At 37.6% G+C, this 19,989-nt stretch overlaps 1 protein-coding gene across 4 annotated transcripts in view; it reads left to right on the forward strand.

The window, feature by feature from the left end:
- AFAP1 (actin filament associated protein 1) overlaps positions 1–19,989 on the forward strand; it is a 65,751-nt gene that overhangs the window by 19,174 nt on the left and 26,588 nt on the right. For all 4 annotated transcript variants that reach the window (XM_029961950.1, XM_029961953.1, XM_029961947.1 and 1 more), the window contains exons 4-7: positions 4,858–5,069; positions 8,043–8,222; positions 17,899–17,991; positions 19,471–19,555. In XM_029961950.1, coding sequence (XP_029817810.1) covers positions 4,858–5,069; positions 8,043–8,222; positions 17,899–17,991; positions 19,471–19,555 — 570 coding nt within the window. The remainder of the gene's footprint in view (positions 1–4,857; positions 5,070–8,042; positions 8,223–17,898; positions 17,992–19,470; positions 19,556–19,989) is intronic.

The following is a 19,989-nucleotide window of genomic DNA, read 5'->3' on the forward strand; positions in this document are numbered from 1 at the left end:
GTTTGTGAATACTCAATGCACTAGGCAGAGGGCTGCCTCCAGCTGACCACCAGAACATCCTTTTGCCACACCCAAATGCTCTTTTTTATGTCCAAATACTTACCCAAAGGCCTATGCACTTAAGTGGAGCTGTGCTGAGACCACAGTGATGAAACACTGAAATGAGCATTGCACAGCGTTATGTACCATAAAAATGGCAAAGATTATTCTTTTTGCTGCTTTTCTATTGGCTGGGGTAATTTATTACTTGTGTAGGGCTGATTTATTACTAATCATTATTTTCTGTGGCCCAAAGATTAAAGGATTATCTTCCCCCATTTTATAACCATTTTAATTATTTGAACCAGAACAAATGAATGAACCAGAACAAAACATGCATAGGAGTCACCTTAAGACTAAAATGTTATTCATCTGTACACTACATAAACTGAAGTTATCTAGCAGCTCTTAATTAACCTAAGAAATTCAAGGTAAGAAAGAGTTTCATGTCCTGGAAAGCAAATGAAAGAACATACAGACCTTGAAGAGCACCAGAATCGCTCCTCTCTTCATTTTCTCCCTTGAAATGCTATGGGGTAATCCAGTCAGCTTCTGATTTGTGTTTTGTCATTAAACAAGATCTATGCTCAGGCAGAAAAATATGAATAGTGCAGATGTTAATGGCACTGCTAAAGGATTGCCTAGGGAAAAACAAGGCAAAATATGAAACTAATTTCTTGTTATACTTAGCCATCCAAATGCATAAAAATAATCAGGATAGCAGCCTGAATAGTTCATCAATAATTCCATAATTCAAGTCTGTATATCAAGACACTTAAAGATGTGTTAGTGTGAGTCAGCATCTCACTTGCTGAGATTTCGCTGTTATTTTCTTATGTTCTGAACTTCTTTGTCATCTCTGTTAATTTGTGTTAAAAGTATTTCCTCTCTTCATTGGTAATGAATTTACTTTTAAATTCAATGTGCCATTAGCAACACATCACTCATGCGAAACTTCCACTAAATCCAGTTGTATGGTAATTAAAATAAGTCACTAAAGCACTGTCTTAAAAGATGTAACAATAGCTGTTCAGACTATTTGAGATGAAGAAGACAAAAAAAAATGCTAGATGTATAAAAAGTGCAAGAATAAACTGTTAAACAGCTGCTGGGACAGACATCATTATCTTAAGTAAATATTCTTATAGAATATTGTTGTAATGTCATTAATAGCAAGGAGACAAACATACCTTGTGTCTACCTGTAAAGGCAAAAAAGAACTGAAGAAAGGTGCAGAATATGTCATGAAAATGAAATATCCATAACTTCCCCAAGTCCCTGTAATCGGTTTGTGAACAAACACTTGCATGTGTATGACTTGTCTGATAACTCTCTTTCTCTGTATTAAAATCTACTGATCTATACAATGCCTAAATAATTACAGACTAGTCTTAGAAATATGCTACTACAAATAATGTGAAAATCTACAGTGATTTTTCACCCCTTAACAGCAGAAAATTTTGAACTTAAAGATGAAAAGCCAATGTCAAAAGAAGTTAGAGTAATGAGAAGGTGCTAAAGATGCAAATAACAGTAGATTGGAACCTGTTGTATGTCAGTGCATTCTGACTCTCTGAGACGTTAGTAGATTTAATAAATCCACTTTGTTTTGGAGAGACTTTTTTCACTTTTCCTGCACATGCTAGTTTGTGTCTCAGAGCCTGGAGGACTTGTTTTGAATATGATGGAGCACTTCGGAGAAACAAGCAGTAGAAACAGAATGTGGTAAAGAGCAGCCAAGTTTCAGCAGGGATGATACAAGTACTCCAAGGTGGGCATCCTTCCTGGTGTGAGTCACACAACAAGCTCTTCCTCTGGCCAAGAGTCCCACAAATCAACGAGAAGAGAAACATGAGGAGTGGTTAATGGGCAGGATATGGCAACAGGTCCCCAGAGATCCTGTTAGACTGTGTGAGGATGGGAGTCTCAGAAGCCCCTGTTGGCTTTCATCCTCCTACAAACAGAGATTTGGATGAACCTGCAACTGCTGTGCCAGCAGAGTCCCTCTGCTGAGCATACAGCTTATGGCTAACAGGAAATCTGCACTTGGAATGCTTTTGAGCCACATAGGAAATACCTGTAGGGTATTTAACACGCGGAATTTCAGTTTCTACTGTCAAATCCCAATCAGCACTTCCTACATACACTTTTTTTGAAACTAGTAAAACTTACTGTAGGAAAATAAATCATAGGGTTCAATGTTGTGAGGGAAAAGCAATGATTTAACCCAGTAAATTTTCTGGAAAGAAGGCAAAATTGTTGCATGGGGTTTATGGCCAGAAGAAAACCAACTTTTTGATATATGGCAAAGGGAAGACCTGTAGTTTTATCTGAGGTGAAACATTCTTTTCTGCAATATGAATAAGTTAAATCATGTTCTAAAGAGGGAGGAAAAACAGTGTGTTAATACAGATTCCATTTTTCATAGTTTTGATTGATGCACTTAAAAATGCAGTGCTCTGATAGAAAAGTCTTTGATACTGTCATGCAAACTTCTCTTTTTCAATGTGTATTCAGAGTGTAGAGAAATGACCCAGCTCCACTCTCTTGGGAAGACTATACTTGAAGATTATCCCCCCTGTACAGTCATGTTTCAATTTCATCTGATGAAAATAAACCCCTAGACACTCTTACATTGAAAAGGTAGTTTCTTAATTTTGGAGGAAAAAAATCTCTTTATGAATACAGAAAATATGCCACCAGAGTGGTATTTCCATATCTCAACATATGAGTAGTAACTTCTTACTTCTACTTCTTACCTAAAAAAAAAAAAATCTGTCAGAATAATATTTTTGCCAAAACTAGAACAAAATAACAAATGAGGTAAAAGAGTTTTGTAGAAAGGGACCAAAGATCAAGGTGAACATTGTGACAGTGACATAGCTCCAACAAAGAACACAACTGAAAATGAAGAAAGGACGAGAAGGTTATGGGCACCTAAGTATTACTTTTTTTCAAAAGGGAAAAACAGGCATTGAAAAAGTTCCCAGAGAGATGGCAACTGTAGGTCATGGCAGCTTGTCCCACAGCCCATGCCACTGGAAGAAGACCTTCTTGAAGATGCTGATTTAATAACTAGACCTTACATCTTTGTATTTGGTAGCTCCACATGAATCATTCTGTCTCTGCTTCCAACAGGCTGGCATACTACTGTGTGTTTGCAAGCAGTCAGTGATCTCTCAAGTGTTTCCTGAAGTTTCAGTGTGAAAGTTTGTGGAAAACTGCTCTGAAAGAAGTTCGAGCAGGGAAAATGTTTTGGTTTGCTTTTGGTTTTGGTGGGTTTTTGTTTGGGCTTTTTTCCTGCTTCATGGGGAAGAAAGAGAAAGAGATGGGTGAAGCAGCAAGTTCTACCAGATCTTATACAGTCTTTTAAACAAATCTGCAAAAATAAATACTCTGGAATAACATTTCCAAATTTGTCAGTTTAAACATCTGCCCTAAATTTTTCTATCCTCCTTTTGATTTTTGTAAAGCTAGTGAAAAATTGTAGTGTTTTCCCATTGATAATCATCTGAGGCTTTTACAACTTGCCCATATGGAGCTGCCCCAAACCAAACACTCCGTAGCAGAATTGACCAGAAGACAGCAATTAAATTTAAAAAAAAAAAAAAAAAGCTTCCAGAGCTTCAAGTTTTATTTTCATTTCATTTTTGAATCAACATGTACTGTTTCGCACACTTTTTTAAAAACATAAATTGTATCAGAATATCTAGTCTTAATTTAGAGATGAGAGGTCTGAATACATCCCATTCTGACTGTGCATGTAGGGAGGAACTGATGCAGAATGAACTTTCCAGCAATCCACTCTCTTGTCCTCTTCCCAGTCTTTCCTTCCTACATTCCAGTTGGGTCCTAATTACCTACCTAAAGCAAAGGGGAGAATTTCTTCCACCTTCTAGCTAAAAAATATATCAAAGTCTACTTGAAATGTTTAAATGAAATTTCAGTCTTAAAAATGTTCCAGTCAATTTTCTTCCATGGGAACGTGTGCTAGTGGATAACAGGCTTGCTGTATCTGAAGGTATCTATCTGCTGTATCTAAGGTATATTAAATACATATAACCACATAAACAAATAAGTATGGATGGTGGAAGAGAGTTCAGTGATGATGGCAAAATGGCTTGGTAGTTGAGCATACTGCTAGATCTGTCTGCATTGTTGAAAATGAAAGGCCTGAAGGGAGATTGTTTGATTAAAATGGAAGCTTGCTATTGCATCACCAAACTTGGAGCAGGATTTAGCTGCTTAGGCTAAGTGCAGAACAAAACATTTTTTGCACAGTGCCTTTAACTCCAGCAGCATCTGTAGTTCAAGAAAGCATTACCTACTGAATGTTAATTGTATCAGTGCAGGTGCTGTATTTGAGAATTGTATGAAATGTTATGATAGGTAGATATTGCCCCATAATGTACTTTTATGACCTTTACCATATGGAGTGTTTGTTTCCTGATGTACTGTCCTAAGGCAAGATGAAAATGTTTTTCTGTGAAAGAATTACAAAAAATGAAGGTATCTGTCAAATAATATTTTGAAGATAATAAAACACTATCTGAAATTTTAGCTATGTATTCCCAGCTTATTCTTTCAATTAAAATTCACGAGGTGTTTGTATGGGTCTTCTATAAAGTTTCATAATGGAACAGCATCTCTTATTCAATTAATTTAATATATGGATACTACTAAGCAGTGAAACAGTAATTTGTTCATGGCTGACTTTCAAAAACCTTAACTTAACATGAACCTTCTTGAGGTTTTCAGTTATTTCAGTTACTTCATGGCTAATTGTTTTAAGCTAACGCTTTTACACTTCTCTTAAAGATTATGACTCAGATGCTATGAGCAGCTCTTATGAATCCTACGATGAAGAGGAGGAGGATGGAAAGGGGAAGAAAATGAGACATCAGTGGCCTTCTGAGGAAGCCTCTATGGATCTGGTGAAGGATGCCAAAATCTGTGCCTTCCTTCTTAGAAAGAAACGTTTTGGGCAATGGACCAAACTACTGTGTGTTATCAAAGAAAACAAGCTACTGGTAATTTTTATTTTTAGCTAGCTATATTTTCTTTGTACCTTTTAGTTGATGTATTTATTTTTACAGGAATCTGATTTTTGGAATAGATTCTGCAAACAGTGGCCAAGTCTACAGTAACCTTACCAAAGAGTTCAGTCATGATTTATCCAAGAAGCAGAGAAACACTGAAATTATAAGTGTATTATTTAGCCACTTAGAACTTCGATTTTTATTTCACTTAAACCCAGGCAGTTCCCTGATATTGGAAAGAAAGTCTGGCATATTATCTTCTAAAATATTTATTTGGAAAAAAAATTTGCTGAAACTGTAAATCCAATCTTCCATTCCCTGCGGACAAAAAATTTCATAGGGAGCTTTGTGTGTGAACTGTTGAATCAGACTGCTGGAGAGAAAAGTCCCTTGTTAGACTGAGAATTCACTTGGCAGCATATGCTGTGGTAATGTATACACTTTAAACTAAACCTTTGCCATCTGTTCTGCAGTAATTACAGATGCAGTATTCACATGATGCACAGCTGCATTATAGAAAGGAAAGAAACAAGTGGATGTATTTATTCCTTAAGCAAATCTGTTACATTTCTTTCTGATTGGAGGCACCAGTAAAAGATTCCATAAATTATCTGCTCATAGATGTCTTCTTGTTTTCTGAAATAAGAACCTAATCGAGGGAAACACTTACTGTCTGTCATTATGGGTGAACTAATGCTTATACTAATGAGTAAGTTGGGGTCTTAGGCACTCCCTGCCTTCTGATTTGGTGCTTTCAACTGTTGTAACTAATTACATAACTAACAATTACTGCAGTATCCCAAACATTAAAAGCTGATTAACAGGTGATAGAACATCTTCTGTAGAACCTCTTAGGTTCTACACAGCTTAGGTGTGTTCACTTTCCAAGTACATTTGTACTTATGGCAGTATAGAAAATAACAGGATATGAAATAGAGGTAAGAGATACCTGAAAATATAGTTGGAACAAATTTGCTAGTTATCTGTGGTTATGAGGATTTAATTTTTATATCCTGCTCTATTTAAATATTGAAAAAATGTTCATTCTGATTCAGCTTTTATTATATTCTTATAGTACCATTATCCCTAGTCCCCATTTTTATCACCATATATCAGTATCATATCAGATTTCACCATCTGATAATAGCTTGAAGAAAAGAAGGAGTCAAAGAAACAGATATTTTCCCTGAAGTCACACAATATTTCTTCTACAGTTACATTTTTTGTTCTATATAAAAATGTTATTTTTTATATTTTCATTTCCTGTAGCCACATGTGTGGTCTGAAAAGCTTATTTTTTCCTTATGGGGATCGTCTTTCAGTAATTCTGTAATGGGGATTAAGAAAATAAAAATCACAATAGGAGTCTAACAACCAAGTTACACAATTTGGTTTATTGTTTGAAGGAGGACTTGGACATTTAACTTATGAGATATGCAAGTAAAACAAATACATGTTCTTAGGGATTAGTAATTGGTTGTGTCATAAATGCAGCTGTCATCATGAAACAAAAATATTTTAATTAGCATTAGACATTAGAAATAACTTCTAGTAGGGAATCGTTTTTCACTTAAAGTCCTTTAATATATACATACTTCAGTTTTAGCAATGTATAATTATAAATAAAATATTAAGATTAATATAAAAGGAATTATATGCTGTTTATTGATTCTTAAAGTGACTAATGTATATCTTCAGGATTTCATAGCTCGAAGACTTAATATTTTTTAGATGTTACAAACTTAAAATCTGTGACCAAAGTGGAGAAACTTTGATGTAATGAGCTTTGGAGAGGGAAGGAGAATTGTCAGTGATCTGCAGAGGCTAGTTAGAGTGTCTGTATTTGGTCAACCCAAGTTGTAGTGTTTATAACATTCTTTTAACAGCTACTGTCTTCCAGACATCATGAAGTGAATACTGCCTCAGATATGCAAAAATTTGTGTGCTTTTCTCTGTTCACATTTATACTCAGCTATTATGTGTATACTAATTAGTCTTCTTGATGATCAGATACCTCTTTATTAGCAGATTTTTTTTTAGCCTTAGTGCTTATTTGTATGAATGAAACCCCAATTTACATAAATATATAACTGGATTCATATCCAGAGTTAAACATTGTTCTGCAGTCTGGCACTACAACAGCTTTGGGAACCTCAGCTGTACTGATGTGTGTTGGAAGGTGGGAATAGAGATTGGGTCTGTAGGACAAGTGATGTAAAGAGGAACCCTTCACCTTCACCAGTTCAAACATAGAGCAGGTCATCAGTCATCAGTGATCCAGTAAGAAATGGCTGTTCATGGACAGCATTTACTAATGAGGGAAAAAACATCCCGTAAGTTATATACTTTTAACCAGGAGCTTACAAAGTAAACTAATATGGAAACTTATGCAGTTTTGTGCAGGGACTATTAAACTGTATTGGCTGAAAAAGTCTGACTTTGCCTACTTTCTGCACTATGACTATTTTTTTTACTTATCTCAAGAAAATGAACAGCTGAGTAAGGCATATGCCAGTGGCTTTGCAACTGCAGCTTGTAGGCACTGATGTAGATTTGCCTTCATATGCTGGTCTGTTGCTGGAGGGCAGGGTAAACACCTGGTCTTTAAAGTTTTTAACTGTACAAGTTTATTCTGCTGCTACATGTGAACAGATATCCTAAATCACCCTCTTCCTACCTGATCAGGGTCAAGGTTGAGTCATAAGGGTAAGGGAGAGGTGCTTAATGCTCTCCATATGTTGTACCTGTCCTGCAATTATTGTCAGTCTGGAAGTAATTTTGCTTTACAGAGTGGATGAGAAGAAGAAATGCAAAGTTGACTTTGGGTGAACTCTCTGGTATGTGGTAATGGAGTGTGTAAAAAATATTAGAAATTAAAAAATAGCATTTCTATATAATAAAAGCTTTCCTGCAAGGTTCAGAAAGGGAATAGCTAACTTTTGAACTTTCCTTATATTTATTTAGTGTTACAAAAGTTCCAAGGACCAGCAGCCCCAGATGGAGCTGCTCCTGAATGACTGCAGTATCACCTATATTCCCAAAGACAGCAAAAAGAAGAAGCATGAACTGAAAATCTCACACCAAGGAGCGGATGCCCTGGTTCTGGCAGTGCAGAGCAAAGAGCAGGCAGAACAGTGGCTAAAGGTAAGGGGGGATTTCTGACCAGGAGCTTTTCCACCCACAAAGCGCTCACATTGCCTGCTCAGTTGCTGTTAAAGACTGAGACACAGACAGCAACTTTCAGGCAAATCCAGACCCCTTAAATCCCAACTAATTTGGGACTACAGCAATACAGATTTAATGTTCAGACCTTGAAGCAATTCCTTGGGCATCCAGCAGCTCGGGGTTACACCAGTGCTGCTGCTGCTGCTGCTGGGATGGTTTTCACTGCTCATGGCGCAATAATCTGGCATTGAAAGGACAGGTGGCAAATCCCATTCTGTCTTCACCTCCAGTTCATTTTCCAGAAAGATCTGGTGGTTAGGGCACACTGGAAGTGAGTGGAAGGTTCAAGTTCCCTCAGGTGAAAGGAGCTGGCACCCACATTATTTTTACCATGGTGTCACCTTTTTAAAAAGGAGGATTTCTGAGGAGATACCTATTTGAATTTCTCTGGATGGAGAAAAATCATTCAGTTTCGTGAAGGCCATTCAAATTTGTTAATCCTGGTTTAGCAGTGTATCATCTGTTATGGTTTGTCCTGGGAATACATATTTCTGAGAAGTGGGATTTTGTCATCTTCCACTCCTTTCTGTTTAGTGTCTGCAAATGTGGAAAATCCCATGGCAAAGGCTGCAGTTGTAGATCCTAACCAGATTACTAGTATTTATGTTGGACTTTGCTAGTCTCAAATGTGGAGGTCAGTGAAGCAGTGTGGGAAACTATCGCTGCAGTGGCAGTAGCTTGTTTTAAGACCTTGAAATCCAGCCTTTTAAATACATGTAAAAGTCTGAATGCATAAAACTCATCAGACATTCTCCATGCTGTGCTCTGATCTAACCTTATATGGTACTTATTTTTCTAAGAATAAATTGTATTTTTCCAAATACAATTGAATAAAACACATAGGAATTTCCTGATGGCAGATAGTTTTTGTGCAGTAAAGGGAGAATAAAATGCAGCTTAAGAGGTATAAGTTCTGCTGTGGGCTAATGTACTAAATGGAAAATTAATCTGTAATTTCCTATTTAGCAATGTTTGAATATACCTTTTGGGGATTTGAGGTTTGTGTGCGTTTGGTTTTGACTGTGAGTTTGTATCTTAGCTTAGAAAATTCATTCTCTATTGTTATTTTAATAGAAACTAATCACAACCATGTATTTGTTAGGCTGCTTCTAACGTCGGTATCTTGTTCTAAGTTTTAAAGTTAAGCACCATCCAAATGTCCCACTAGTCCAACTAGAGCTTCAAAAACACTGATTGGAATGAAAAGAAATTCATAAGTCATATTCTCTTCCAAGGGAATTCCGCTGTAATTAGATCATAGTAACTGCACCCTTATTTCCTGTGTTGTTCTAAACTTGGGTTTAGTAATTCTGAATTCACTGACATTTATCAGATGTTCTTCCATAAGAATTGATTTTGGTTTTTTTTAATGGTATATAAAGCATCCACACACAGGCAGACAGAACAGATTTTTCCATATGCCAGATGCATTCCTGCTACGTTAAAAAAAAAAAAAAAAAGATATTTTGTGCAGTTGCTTGTTCACATAGTTGTATGTGCTGAGGGCAAGTGGCTGTGGCTGGACAATATGTTTTCTGCAAAGCATTTGGAGACAGTCTGACAACACTTTATTTAGCTCCTTCATGCTGCAAAGCTCTCTATTAATAAAAACTCTTTCAAGTATGTGGCAGGCTACTGAACACTCAACTTCCAAGTCCTCAGTGCTGCTTCAGCTCTCTGCTTGTGCACTACAAATTGCCTGTCCAACAGCTAACCAGAAATGATCTGTGCAGCTCTTGCGGCAGCTGCAGTGTTTTCCAGTAGTAGTACAACCTTTGGAGGAGAAAAAAAAAGCATTGTTTTCTGTATTTTTAAAACTGTAGCAAAATTTAAATTTTTTTTAAAATTTATTTATTTTTATGTAAATAATTATATTTTGGTCATTCAAACCTGATTTAAAATGAGCTTTTGAAAATCATGTGTGGCTTTGTGTAGGACCTGAGAAAGGTCCTGCTTTATCTTGGGAGAATAACTTGCTTTAACTTTTCCTGCTGTCCCTCACTCAGAGGGCCAGGGTCCTTCCCAGTGCTCTGTCTATCTGTGTGATTTCTGGGTAGATCCAGAAACAATGAGAAAGGACTCTGCAACCACATTTCTAATTCATAAGATGCCTTCTTGGTAAAGATATTGTACCAGTATGTGCCAACTGAGGCAGGTTATCACCCAGGAGCAATGGGTTCTTGTGAATTCATATGTTGTGTCAAATTAAAACCTTACTTTTGATCCTGAAAAGCTCAAAATGGCTTTGGAGGCCAGACTGTCGTTTGAAAGCTAAACCAAATGATTTTTTTTCAATTCAGATGTAATCAGTATAAAATATGTTTATTACGTAAATAATTTTAAAGTATCTATTGGAAGACAAATTCTAAATAGATGCACAATATTTTTGACCTTTTTTTTTGTAAAGATGACACCAAAAAAAACCCCCAGCTGATAAACCTAGTGCAAATTTAAGTCTAGACTGGAAACCACAAAGGGAGTTTCAGTTTTACCAGCTAGCAAATGCTTGATGAAAAAAGATAGCTGATGTCACCAAAGAGCCTGTCAAGACTTCAGAGCAAGGAATGAAGTAGCAGAAATTCAGGCTAGAGCTGAGATCATCTCAGTAATATGGTGGGCAACATAAAGTGATGGAATTTTCCAGTCTTGAGTCCTAAAATGTTCCCACAAAAATGTACATGAAAAAATGTGTGCAGTTACACACTCTGACCCAAAAATGAGCTTTTTCCATGTGCGCTTCAGTATATGTGCATCTGTGTGCGCTTTTGTGGTCTAGTAAGGTCTGAAATTTTCCTGTTTGTCTCAGCACATCCAACAGAAACTACACTTGTTTGTCAGCATCCCTGGGAAATGCTGCATTAAAAATAAAAGGACTAGTAAGAACTTGACATTATAGGAAGATGCTTGTTTAGTGGCTTCATTCATACAGATGAATGTGTTCTGTGTGCAGAACCTTCAGACTAGGCCACAGAAAACTGGTCTCAAAAATACATGGATGCCAAAGAAATTAAGTTCTGAAGGAGCTTGTTGTAGAAGACCAGTAGAAGGAAATGGTCATGGTTTCTGATCCCAAGACCTTCTCTTTCTCTCAGCATTCCTCCTGCAAAAATGTATTTCTGATTTATCGTGCATGAGAGGGAATCTATCATTTTGGCATACTGGCCTTGATTTTCATTTTTCCCCATGTTAGGCACCCTTTGTTAACTTCTCTTCGTTTTGCAGTGTGCAGCCATTGTGCAGCAATCTCTCCAGTAGAGGGTCTGTAATTGAGCAGCGAATCTTCCAGGCATAAGGAGACATTTCTTCATATATCATTTTGACAATGTTCAATCAGTTCTGAACTTGTTGTAATAAGGGGGAATGTTTTGCCCTAAAGAGAGAATAAAATCATGGTTGTGACTGTATCCAGTCATCCAAAGACCCTGCAACGCTCCTTGTAGGGCTCTTTATCTGGTTGTCCTACGCAGTTTTAGTCTCTGATTAACTGCATGTTGTCTCTCATAAAGTCTTTGTAAACATCTCTTTTTTTCACTGCCTTGAGTTTACTGAGGGGAGTCAAGTAATTTCTGGCTTCTAGTCTTAATGTGAGCTGAGTTTTACTGAAGAGTAAACTACTGACAGTGCTATTCTTTAGCCAGTTTAAATCAGCACAAAATTGAGCCTGTAACTGTAAACATTATGTGGCTGATTTTACTTTCTATGGGAATTTCCAGCTAGAGATCTGAACACTTCAGACATTTCTCTCTTGGCTTATGTAATGTTCCCCAAAGAGGTTATTATCTTCATTTTGTAGCTGAGTAGAGTCAAGTGCTAAATGATCAAGCCTTAAAACTGACTAGAAAATGTGTTTGGGGATGCAGACTCTGTACCATTAAGTTCCGTGCATTGTTTGTTAGTTTATAAGTGACTTAAATAACGTACTGTGTCCCAAGACAGTCGGGCTGGGTTCTTTCTTCACTGCACATCATCACCAGCAGTGAAGGCTCTGCAATCTAAATTAAACCTCCTAGGACTTACACTGCTGTTGTCTCAAACAGATGGTTTGAAATACTTCAAGTCACAGCAAGGTCAGTGAGTTTGCATAAGTGCTGTTTAGGACCTCACCTGTAGAGGTGACAGACCGAGCTGTGTGTGGGAGCTTTGACCAGTCTGCAGGACTCAGACAGTGGAATTTGACAGAGCCAGAGGAGTCCAACTGGGCTGTGAACCAGTGTCTGCATGTGTGTGTGACCAGCACCATCGAAAACAATACATTTCTTAAAAAAAATTATGTATATGTAAACTAAAAAAAACAACCAAACGACCCATGAATCCAGAACCACAAGCTTGTTTATTTACTTGTTTTCTCAGTGATAAGTTTTTTGGGTTTCCTGGATAAAATCACAAATACAAGTTGTAGAATGTGTCAGAGTATCACCCAGGAGGGCTGAGATTTGGTTCCTGCTTTCACCAGTACTGTTTCTCCTCTCTCCTACTCACAGCTTCAGATGGAAAATTATTTAAATGATACCTAGCTTAGATCTACAGCCTTAAGTGATATCTGCATCTCCACACTGCCCAGCCTGGGGATGCAGCTCCCCTTGCCCAGGGTGCCTCTGCCCTTGCAGCAGCAGTGCCTCCAAGCCACCCTCCCCATCCACCCAGCACCTCCTTCCCTGGGCTCTGCCTGATCCAGTGGCCATATATGGCAATAGACTTCATGGTAATAACGCAGGAGAAATGATACAGGGGTTGTCTTGGTTGAGTAAGTCAGAAAAGTATTTTAAAGGGGATACACAGGAACTAAAGATAGGTTTGCTGGCTGCTAGTCTGCCAGAATCTCATCCTCACTTTGCTCAGACAAATGGCAGTAAGGCAGAAAGATTAATCTTTTCAGGCTAATGGATGCTTGAGAATAATTTCCAGTACAGAAGGTAAAGGCGGTTTCTTTTTGAGACTTAAAACACAGACTATGTTGGGAATAATTTCTGCCTTTCCTGCCTAGATTTTCTTTTAGGTAAACTTCTTGGGGCGTTTCTTCTCTGCAAAACAGTAAGAGAATTTTGCTGCTCTCTTAAGGAGGAGGAGATTGACACTAACACATATAGTTTGTAAGGGTCCACTTGAGAGAGAAAATGCGAAGTTAATCACACCAAAATGACAGAGTTCCAGAAAGTCAGTACTCTTCCAGCAGTTAGAAAGGTGCATTTCAAGAACGAGAAATCCTGTCTTACGTCTGGAGCCAAACCCTTTTTCCTCTGCTGTGTTGTGCTTAAGCAGATTTCAGCTTTAACAAATTCATATTTTCAGAGTTAAAGGACAGAGCCAGGGGATACAGCCTGTCCCGTTTCTAGCAATTGCAACATTTGCAAAACATGTGGATAGTGGGGGACAAGTGGGTGGGTGGCTGGATGCATTTCTGGCCTGGTTACAGAGAGTAAAGTAAATGTGCAATCAGGCTGTCAGCTTTATACCTTGAACTTGAAGGTATTCAAATTGTGAACTTCTCCTATGAGTTTCATGAAAACACAGACAAAACGAGGTTCTATAATCACATCCTTGTGGTAAGGGCAGTCTGTAGCCTGAATTCGTCCAATGGTATCCACCAGGAGAGAGGTCTGCATGCTTCTAGAGGGCAGGACAACTTTTCCTTATCAGATCCAAAAGAGATCAACAACAATAAACTATCTACAAATGTACTTTTACTCAGAATTTGTTTGGTTTCCATGTGTCAGGAGCTGGCTGGGAAGCAGCTGGCTTTCTGGTTTTACTACAGAGCCAGTGCTTCTTGTCTGGAGCTTGGATCTTTAAAGTAGCCAGAAGAATCTAATTTGTTTCTTCTGACTTTGCATGTAGAAAGAATAAATGTAGGACAAGTATTTTGCCTCCAGTCCTGGTGTGTCATTTAAAATAAGATACAAGAATTATAGAAATTTGCAGGTGAATGCAGGTATTGAGGGTTTTATAGTAAATGATAGTGTTGTGTCATAAGATTTTTTTAAAGAGAGCAATATTCCAGACACCATGTGGCAGAAATTCCACTGACTTCACTATTGTCAATGGCTCAGGGCAGGGAATCTTTTCATCTTTCTACGTGCAAATATTTTCCTTCTTTGCCTCATGTCACTGCACTCAATGCCATACTCAGATATATATCCTGATCCAGCTAGGGATTCAAGTTCTAGAACACAAGTCTTATGAGGAGTGATTGAGGGAGCTGAGGGGGCTCAGCCTGAAGAAAAGGAGGCTCAGGGGGGACCTTCTCACTATCTACAACTCCCTGAAAGGAGCTTGTAGCAAGGTGGGAGTTGATGTCTTCTCCCAGGTAACAAGTGACAGGACAAGAGCAAACAGCCTCAGGTTCCACCAGGGAAGGTTTAGATTGGACATTATGAAAAATTTCTTCACTGAAAGTGTTGTCAAGCACTGGAACAGGCTGCCCAGCAAAGTGGTGCAGTCACAATCCCTGGAGATATTTAAAAGACTGGTAGATGTGGCACTTTGGGACATGGTTTGGTGGTGGACTTGGCAGTGCTACGTTAATGGTTGGACTCGATTGTCTTAGGGGTCTTTTCCAACCTAAACAATTCTGTAGTTCTATAAATGAGGGATAATAATGCACAAGGTTTTTTCCAGGTCTGTATTTGAAAGAGGCAGTTCTGAAGTCTGCTAATTGTAACATTGTAATGGTAATTGTGGTACTTAAAATTCTTGAAGATTATTTTAAATATATTTTAAATATATTTAATTTTGAGACTATCCAAAGAAATGAAAGGTCTTCAGTTTTCTGACTGTATTTGCTCATAAATTTTAAAAATTTGAACAGGTAGCCTGTTTATGATCTCAGTTTGATTTTCCTGGCAGATCAGTCTCTCTGTGTGTATATGTAGTGTACAAAAGCATTTGTGGTGAGAAAAAGAGAATTATTTCCCTTTTCTAATGAGTGAGAAAACTTTAACTGTTAATGGGGTATTTACGGCGTATTCTCATTACAGTCTTCCAGATGATGCTGTTTTATTAAAAATAACACATTGGGGGATTCCTCGTTTTTTCCTTTCTAGTTTCAGAGCCATTGAGATACATTTATTCATATTTTCACATGTTTCATTGCAATGGATAAAAATTTCTGACCTCCATTCCCCACTTTCACAACTATTTTTTGATGAAAATAGTGATCTTTTGTTTTCATATGACTCCAGGAGATGGAACATAGAAAAAACTGATGAGAACTTTTGAGTCTTGTGATTGAAATTGTGCAAGTTGGCAATACTGGTGGAATGCTTTATCCTTAAAATTTTGATCTAAAAACTATATGCATGTGAAAACCAGATTTATAATGCCAGTTGTCTGCAAACATAATTATAGAAAGTGCATCCAGCCAACCATTATATATTAAAGACATTTCATCCTGGTGAGCTGTAGAAGAATGAATTTTATGTTGTGCATTGAACACAATTATACTGCACATAGAAGATGATGAGCAAGTCTTTGCCAGTGAACCTCTTGAACCCAAATGAAGTGTTGGACCCTTGAATATGCATTTACTTCAGATCCTACCACCAGCTCCCTCTTGATAATGTGTCATTTTTTTAATCAAAATTTAATTACAACCCAATTAAACACTTCAGCTTCTCCTTAAATATGTGGGGTACGATAAGAACCGGATTTACTTGAGTGCATGACTTTGCACATACTATTTAGTTAGTGCTGCCAAATCATTTCCCTCTGTTCTGTCTGTAACTCCCATTACTATCTGCCTTTGCCAAAATTAACTAACTGTGTGGTGTGAGCAGATGCTGAAAACATGAACCATTGAATCAGGGTCATTCAGGAGACAGAAATGAATGTTCCCGGAAACTGTACAAACACATTTCTCTAGAAAGAAAACAGCAGTGTATTTACACCATACTGAAGACCAGCAGTTGAAAATAAAACAACACACATAAAAAAAATTCTTATGATTTTGAGGAATTCAGGGATATGTTTAACTCATATCCATAACATACTCATAACATATTCAGGGATATGTTAACAGTGCAAATGCTCTGCAACAGATTTATCTAAATTTTCTGTTATAAAAGGACGCCGAGTGCTATGAAATACTGGGCTTGCTTCTGAAACAAAATATAGGGAAGTTCAGACAGTCAAGGAAGGATGCTGAAGTGTTTTAAGATACTAGCTCAGAAATAAAAGTGTAAGTTTGTTTTCCAGTTTTGCTTAATTTTTTTATGTGTCATTGAATGAATTATTTAATCTTTCTTTTGTTCCTGGGTTTTCCCTCTGTAAAATGGGGCTGGTGCTCTTCCTTTCCTTATGGCATATAGTGCCTATAATTTACAGTGTGCTCCTGAATAGCAATAGGGTCTTTGTAAGCCCATAAACATTTGATTTGTTTTAGCTTCACTCTTAAGGGGAACTTAAGTATGGTGAAAGGACCATTTGGTGCCATCTTCAGCATTTTAATAGTTTCCATATCGAAATTGTTCAGTTTGAAACTAAAAAGGCATTTTTTACTGATTTGCTTTTTCTCTTCTTGAAAAAAGTCTGGATTTTGACAGTTAGCTAATTGCTACTTTTCCTGAAACCAGATGTTCTCAGGGCAGATCGTTCTCTTTGCTAACTGGGCTTGCTGTAAACAGTGTAAAGGGAGGAGCTGGATGTGTAAACATGCTCGAGTACATGCAAAAGGGAAAGTTTGCATCTCTAGTGGTGATGTTTCCTTTTGTACCTCTCTTGGCTTTGATGTCCTTGGGTGGCTGCAGGGCTGTTATCAGCACAGTATAGCTCAGCACCGCCTCAGCATGAGTCTGGATCGAGACTCTATTCCCATCAGCACAAGCATTTTCAGGCTGTTAATAGACTGGTGGTAACTTCACAAGAGATAAAAACCTTAGCTACGTCCGTGGGGAATCATCAAGCATCTTTACTCATCATGTATTTTTACATTTATATCATTTCAGGTTTTTAGGTCATTCAGATTCTACCAAAATATCAGTAAATTCCAAGTTCTAGATTTTTCTTTGACTTTTAAAAACAGAGAAAGTTCCATTTCCATTTTCTACAAACACTTTACAATTACTTTGACCCATACCTCTAAGTTAATGTGCAAGTATAATACAAACATGCCACAAAATACCACTCTGCAATATTAACTCTAAGTTGATCAGCACGTCATTAGTTCTCCGACAGCAAAAAATGAACATCTGTGTAGTATATTATACAAAATATTATGCAAAAAAACTCTTCTCCATTGTCTTGAGGGACCTTGCATTTTATCCCATTTTTTCATCATTGTAATGAAATTAGTTTGGTGGTGTCAGCTGACACCACATTGCAAAACTAGCACATGGAAATCAGCACTGGTATCGGTTTCTTTACGTGGGGAGAGCCTTGAAGCTTAGTTTGTCTAGAAACTGAAACCTTCCACCTCCAGCCATTATGTCTCCTCCAGGTCATACATGAAATGACTTAGGGAGGGAGTGTGGAGAAGTTGTAGTGGCAACCTGTCTGATACCTGCCAGCCTAGTAAATGGCTGTGTGATTCTCCTTCCCATCTCCCTTCACATTCTGATTTGTATTTTATTAATAATTAATAAGTTTTGCCTTGTCTCCTAAGGTTATAAAAGATGTGTGCAGCAACTGTACGGGAGCTGTAGACTCTGATGGGCCATTGTCTAGTTCTCCAGTACACAAGACGGAGCTAGAAAAGGTAAAGTTATCAAAATGGTGAATAAAAAAAAAGATCCCTTATGATTACTTAAAGAGACGCTGGTGGGCACTGGATGTAAATACTTGCTGACTTGTGTTGCTGTTACAGGCACGTGGTCCCTGTGTTGTTTTTGTTTGTTTGTATGTGTGCACATATCCTACAGAGTTGAGGTTTCTACCATGTCAGTTCATTTGGCCACGAACAACCAGCAGACTGGCTCGTATCCAGCTTTTCTTCAGGCACAGAGGGGTGCAGACTAAGTGGGTCTGATGCGTGTGCTGGGATGCAGAGATGCTGTCCATCCAATGCAAAGAGCAAGCAGGGGTGTTACTCTCGGGGAAGAATAGCTGAAGATTATACAAAAGTTTTAAGGGAGAGTCTCATTTTGGGGAATTTAGTTGTGTAAGAGCTCCCTGGGCATGCTGAGGTCACCGTTTTGGCAAACCATTTCAAGCATTCATGTCTCAATACAGAAACTTGGCTATTCACATGTGGTTGTCTCTGCTGCCTTGACTCAGCAGGATGTGAGGGCAAGAATTAGAAAAGTGAGCAGCTTTGCAGTGAATGATCAGTACATTACCAGCACCAGTTTAAAGTCCTGCTCCATTAAGGCGTCCATGTCAGCAAATCCCTGTGGAGACCCTGCTTAAAAATCCCTCTGACAAAGGTTTCATCACCGAATTCCTAATGGCAAGATTCACCCTTCTGGTGGAAGTGCACCACTGTCAGTGGCATTATGTTGCTTTGCACCTGGGAAACCAAGAGCAAAGTGTGTTCCAGGACAGTTCAGACTTCCTGGTTTCACAGGCAAAAGCTGTTGTGTTTGTATACTTGCACATACCAGCACAGTATTGACAAAGTAGTTGAAAGAGTTGTAAAATACTGTTTTTCTAAAATGCACACTATAAGAAGGTGTAACAAAATTTCTCATTCATTCCTTTTTGTGATAATCTACACATCTTCTTTGTGACTTCACCACTCATGAGTAATTTGGTCACCAAAACTGTGCTGGCATAAGCTCTATCTGCCTCATGCCATATCTCATGCACAACCATTACAAAATAATCAATGCTAAAAGTTTATTTCAAAAGTCTCTTTTTTGGACATATTGAAAGCACCTTGTAGGAATGCACTATTTGCTGAGAAGTTGTAATTGCAAATGCATATACAAAGCATTATTTAAAGATACGGTTTTTACCTTATTCTTATCTGATCCATGTAATTTTTTAATGCAACATTTAGAATCTAGAAATTAATTAAAATATATTGTGAATTTCAAATATAGACTATTTTGTTATTTCTGTAATCTTCTAAAGCCTCTAAAACCAAAGTTTTTACTATCTTCTATTTCTCTTCCAAGTGAATGAGAGCTTGAAACACGTTTTATTTCATAGTAAACATACTTTTAAATTGACTGATGACACTTGATTTGATGAAGGTGCAAACATTTTATGTCAACTAATCTACTTGCCCCTGCAGAAGTTGTCGTTTGAGAGACCGAGCTCAGATGGGGAGGGTGCTGTGGAAAATGGCATTGCTGCTGTGTGCAATGGGAAAGAACAAGGTACGTCTCAGATCCGGAGATGTTTGGTGTAAGTGATATGTACATATAGGGAGTGTCAGGTAGTGAAATAGCTGGCTTTTGTCTTTTCAAAATAGGCAGTAAAGTTTTTCAGGATTCAATTTAACTTGAAATCTGAATTATGTCAAGAATGAATCCTTAAATTTTTGCAGTAAGAGAAGGCATTTGATGTTATTGTGCAGGTAAAATCAATAAAACTAGTATAAGGAAATAGAATATAGAAATTTTGACTTTACCTTTTCTGTGTTCAAAGGAAGTTTTTCAGATCTTGGGCAACCACTATAGACAACTAACAGGTTTTTTTAGTAACTGTATAGTGGCAACATAAGTTGTGGATGTACAGCTTCTAAGGAAAAAAACTATTATTGAATACTAGAAGAAAAGAATCATTCATATTATATAAATATGACGGTGAC

The sequence above is a fragment of the Manacus vitellinus genome, unplaced genomic scaffold (genome assembly GCF_001715985.3).
Source record: "Manacus vitellinus isolate BGI_N305 unplaced genomic scaffold, ASM171598v3 scaffold_0_pilon, whole genome shotgun sequence".
Classification (NCBI taxonomy): domain Eukaryota; kingdom Metazoa; phylum Chordata; class Aves; order Passeriformes; family Pipridae; genus Manacus; species Manacus vitellinus.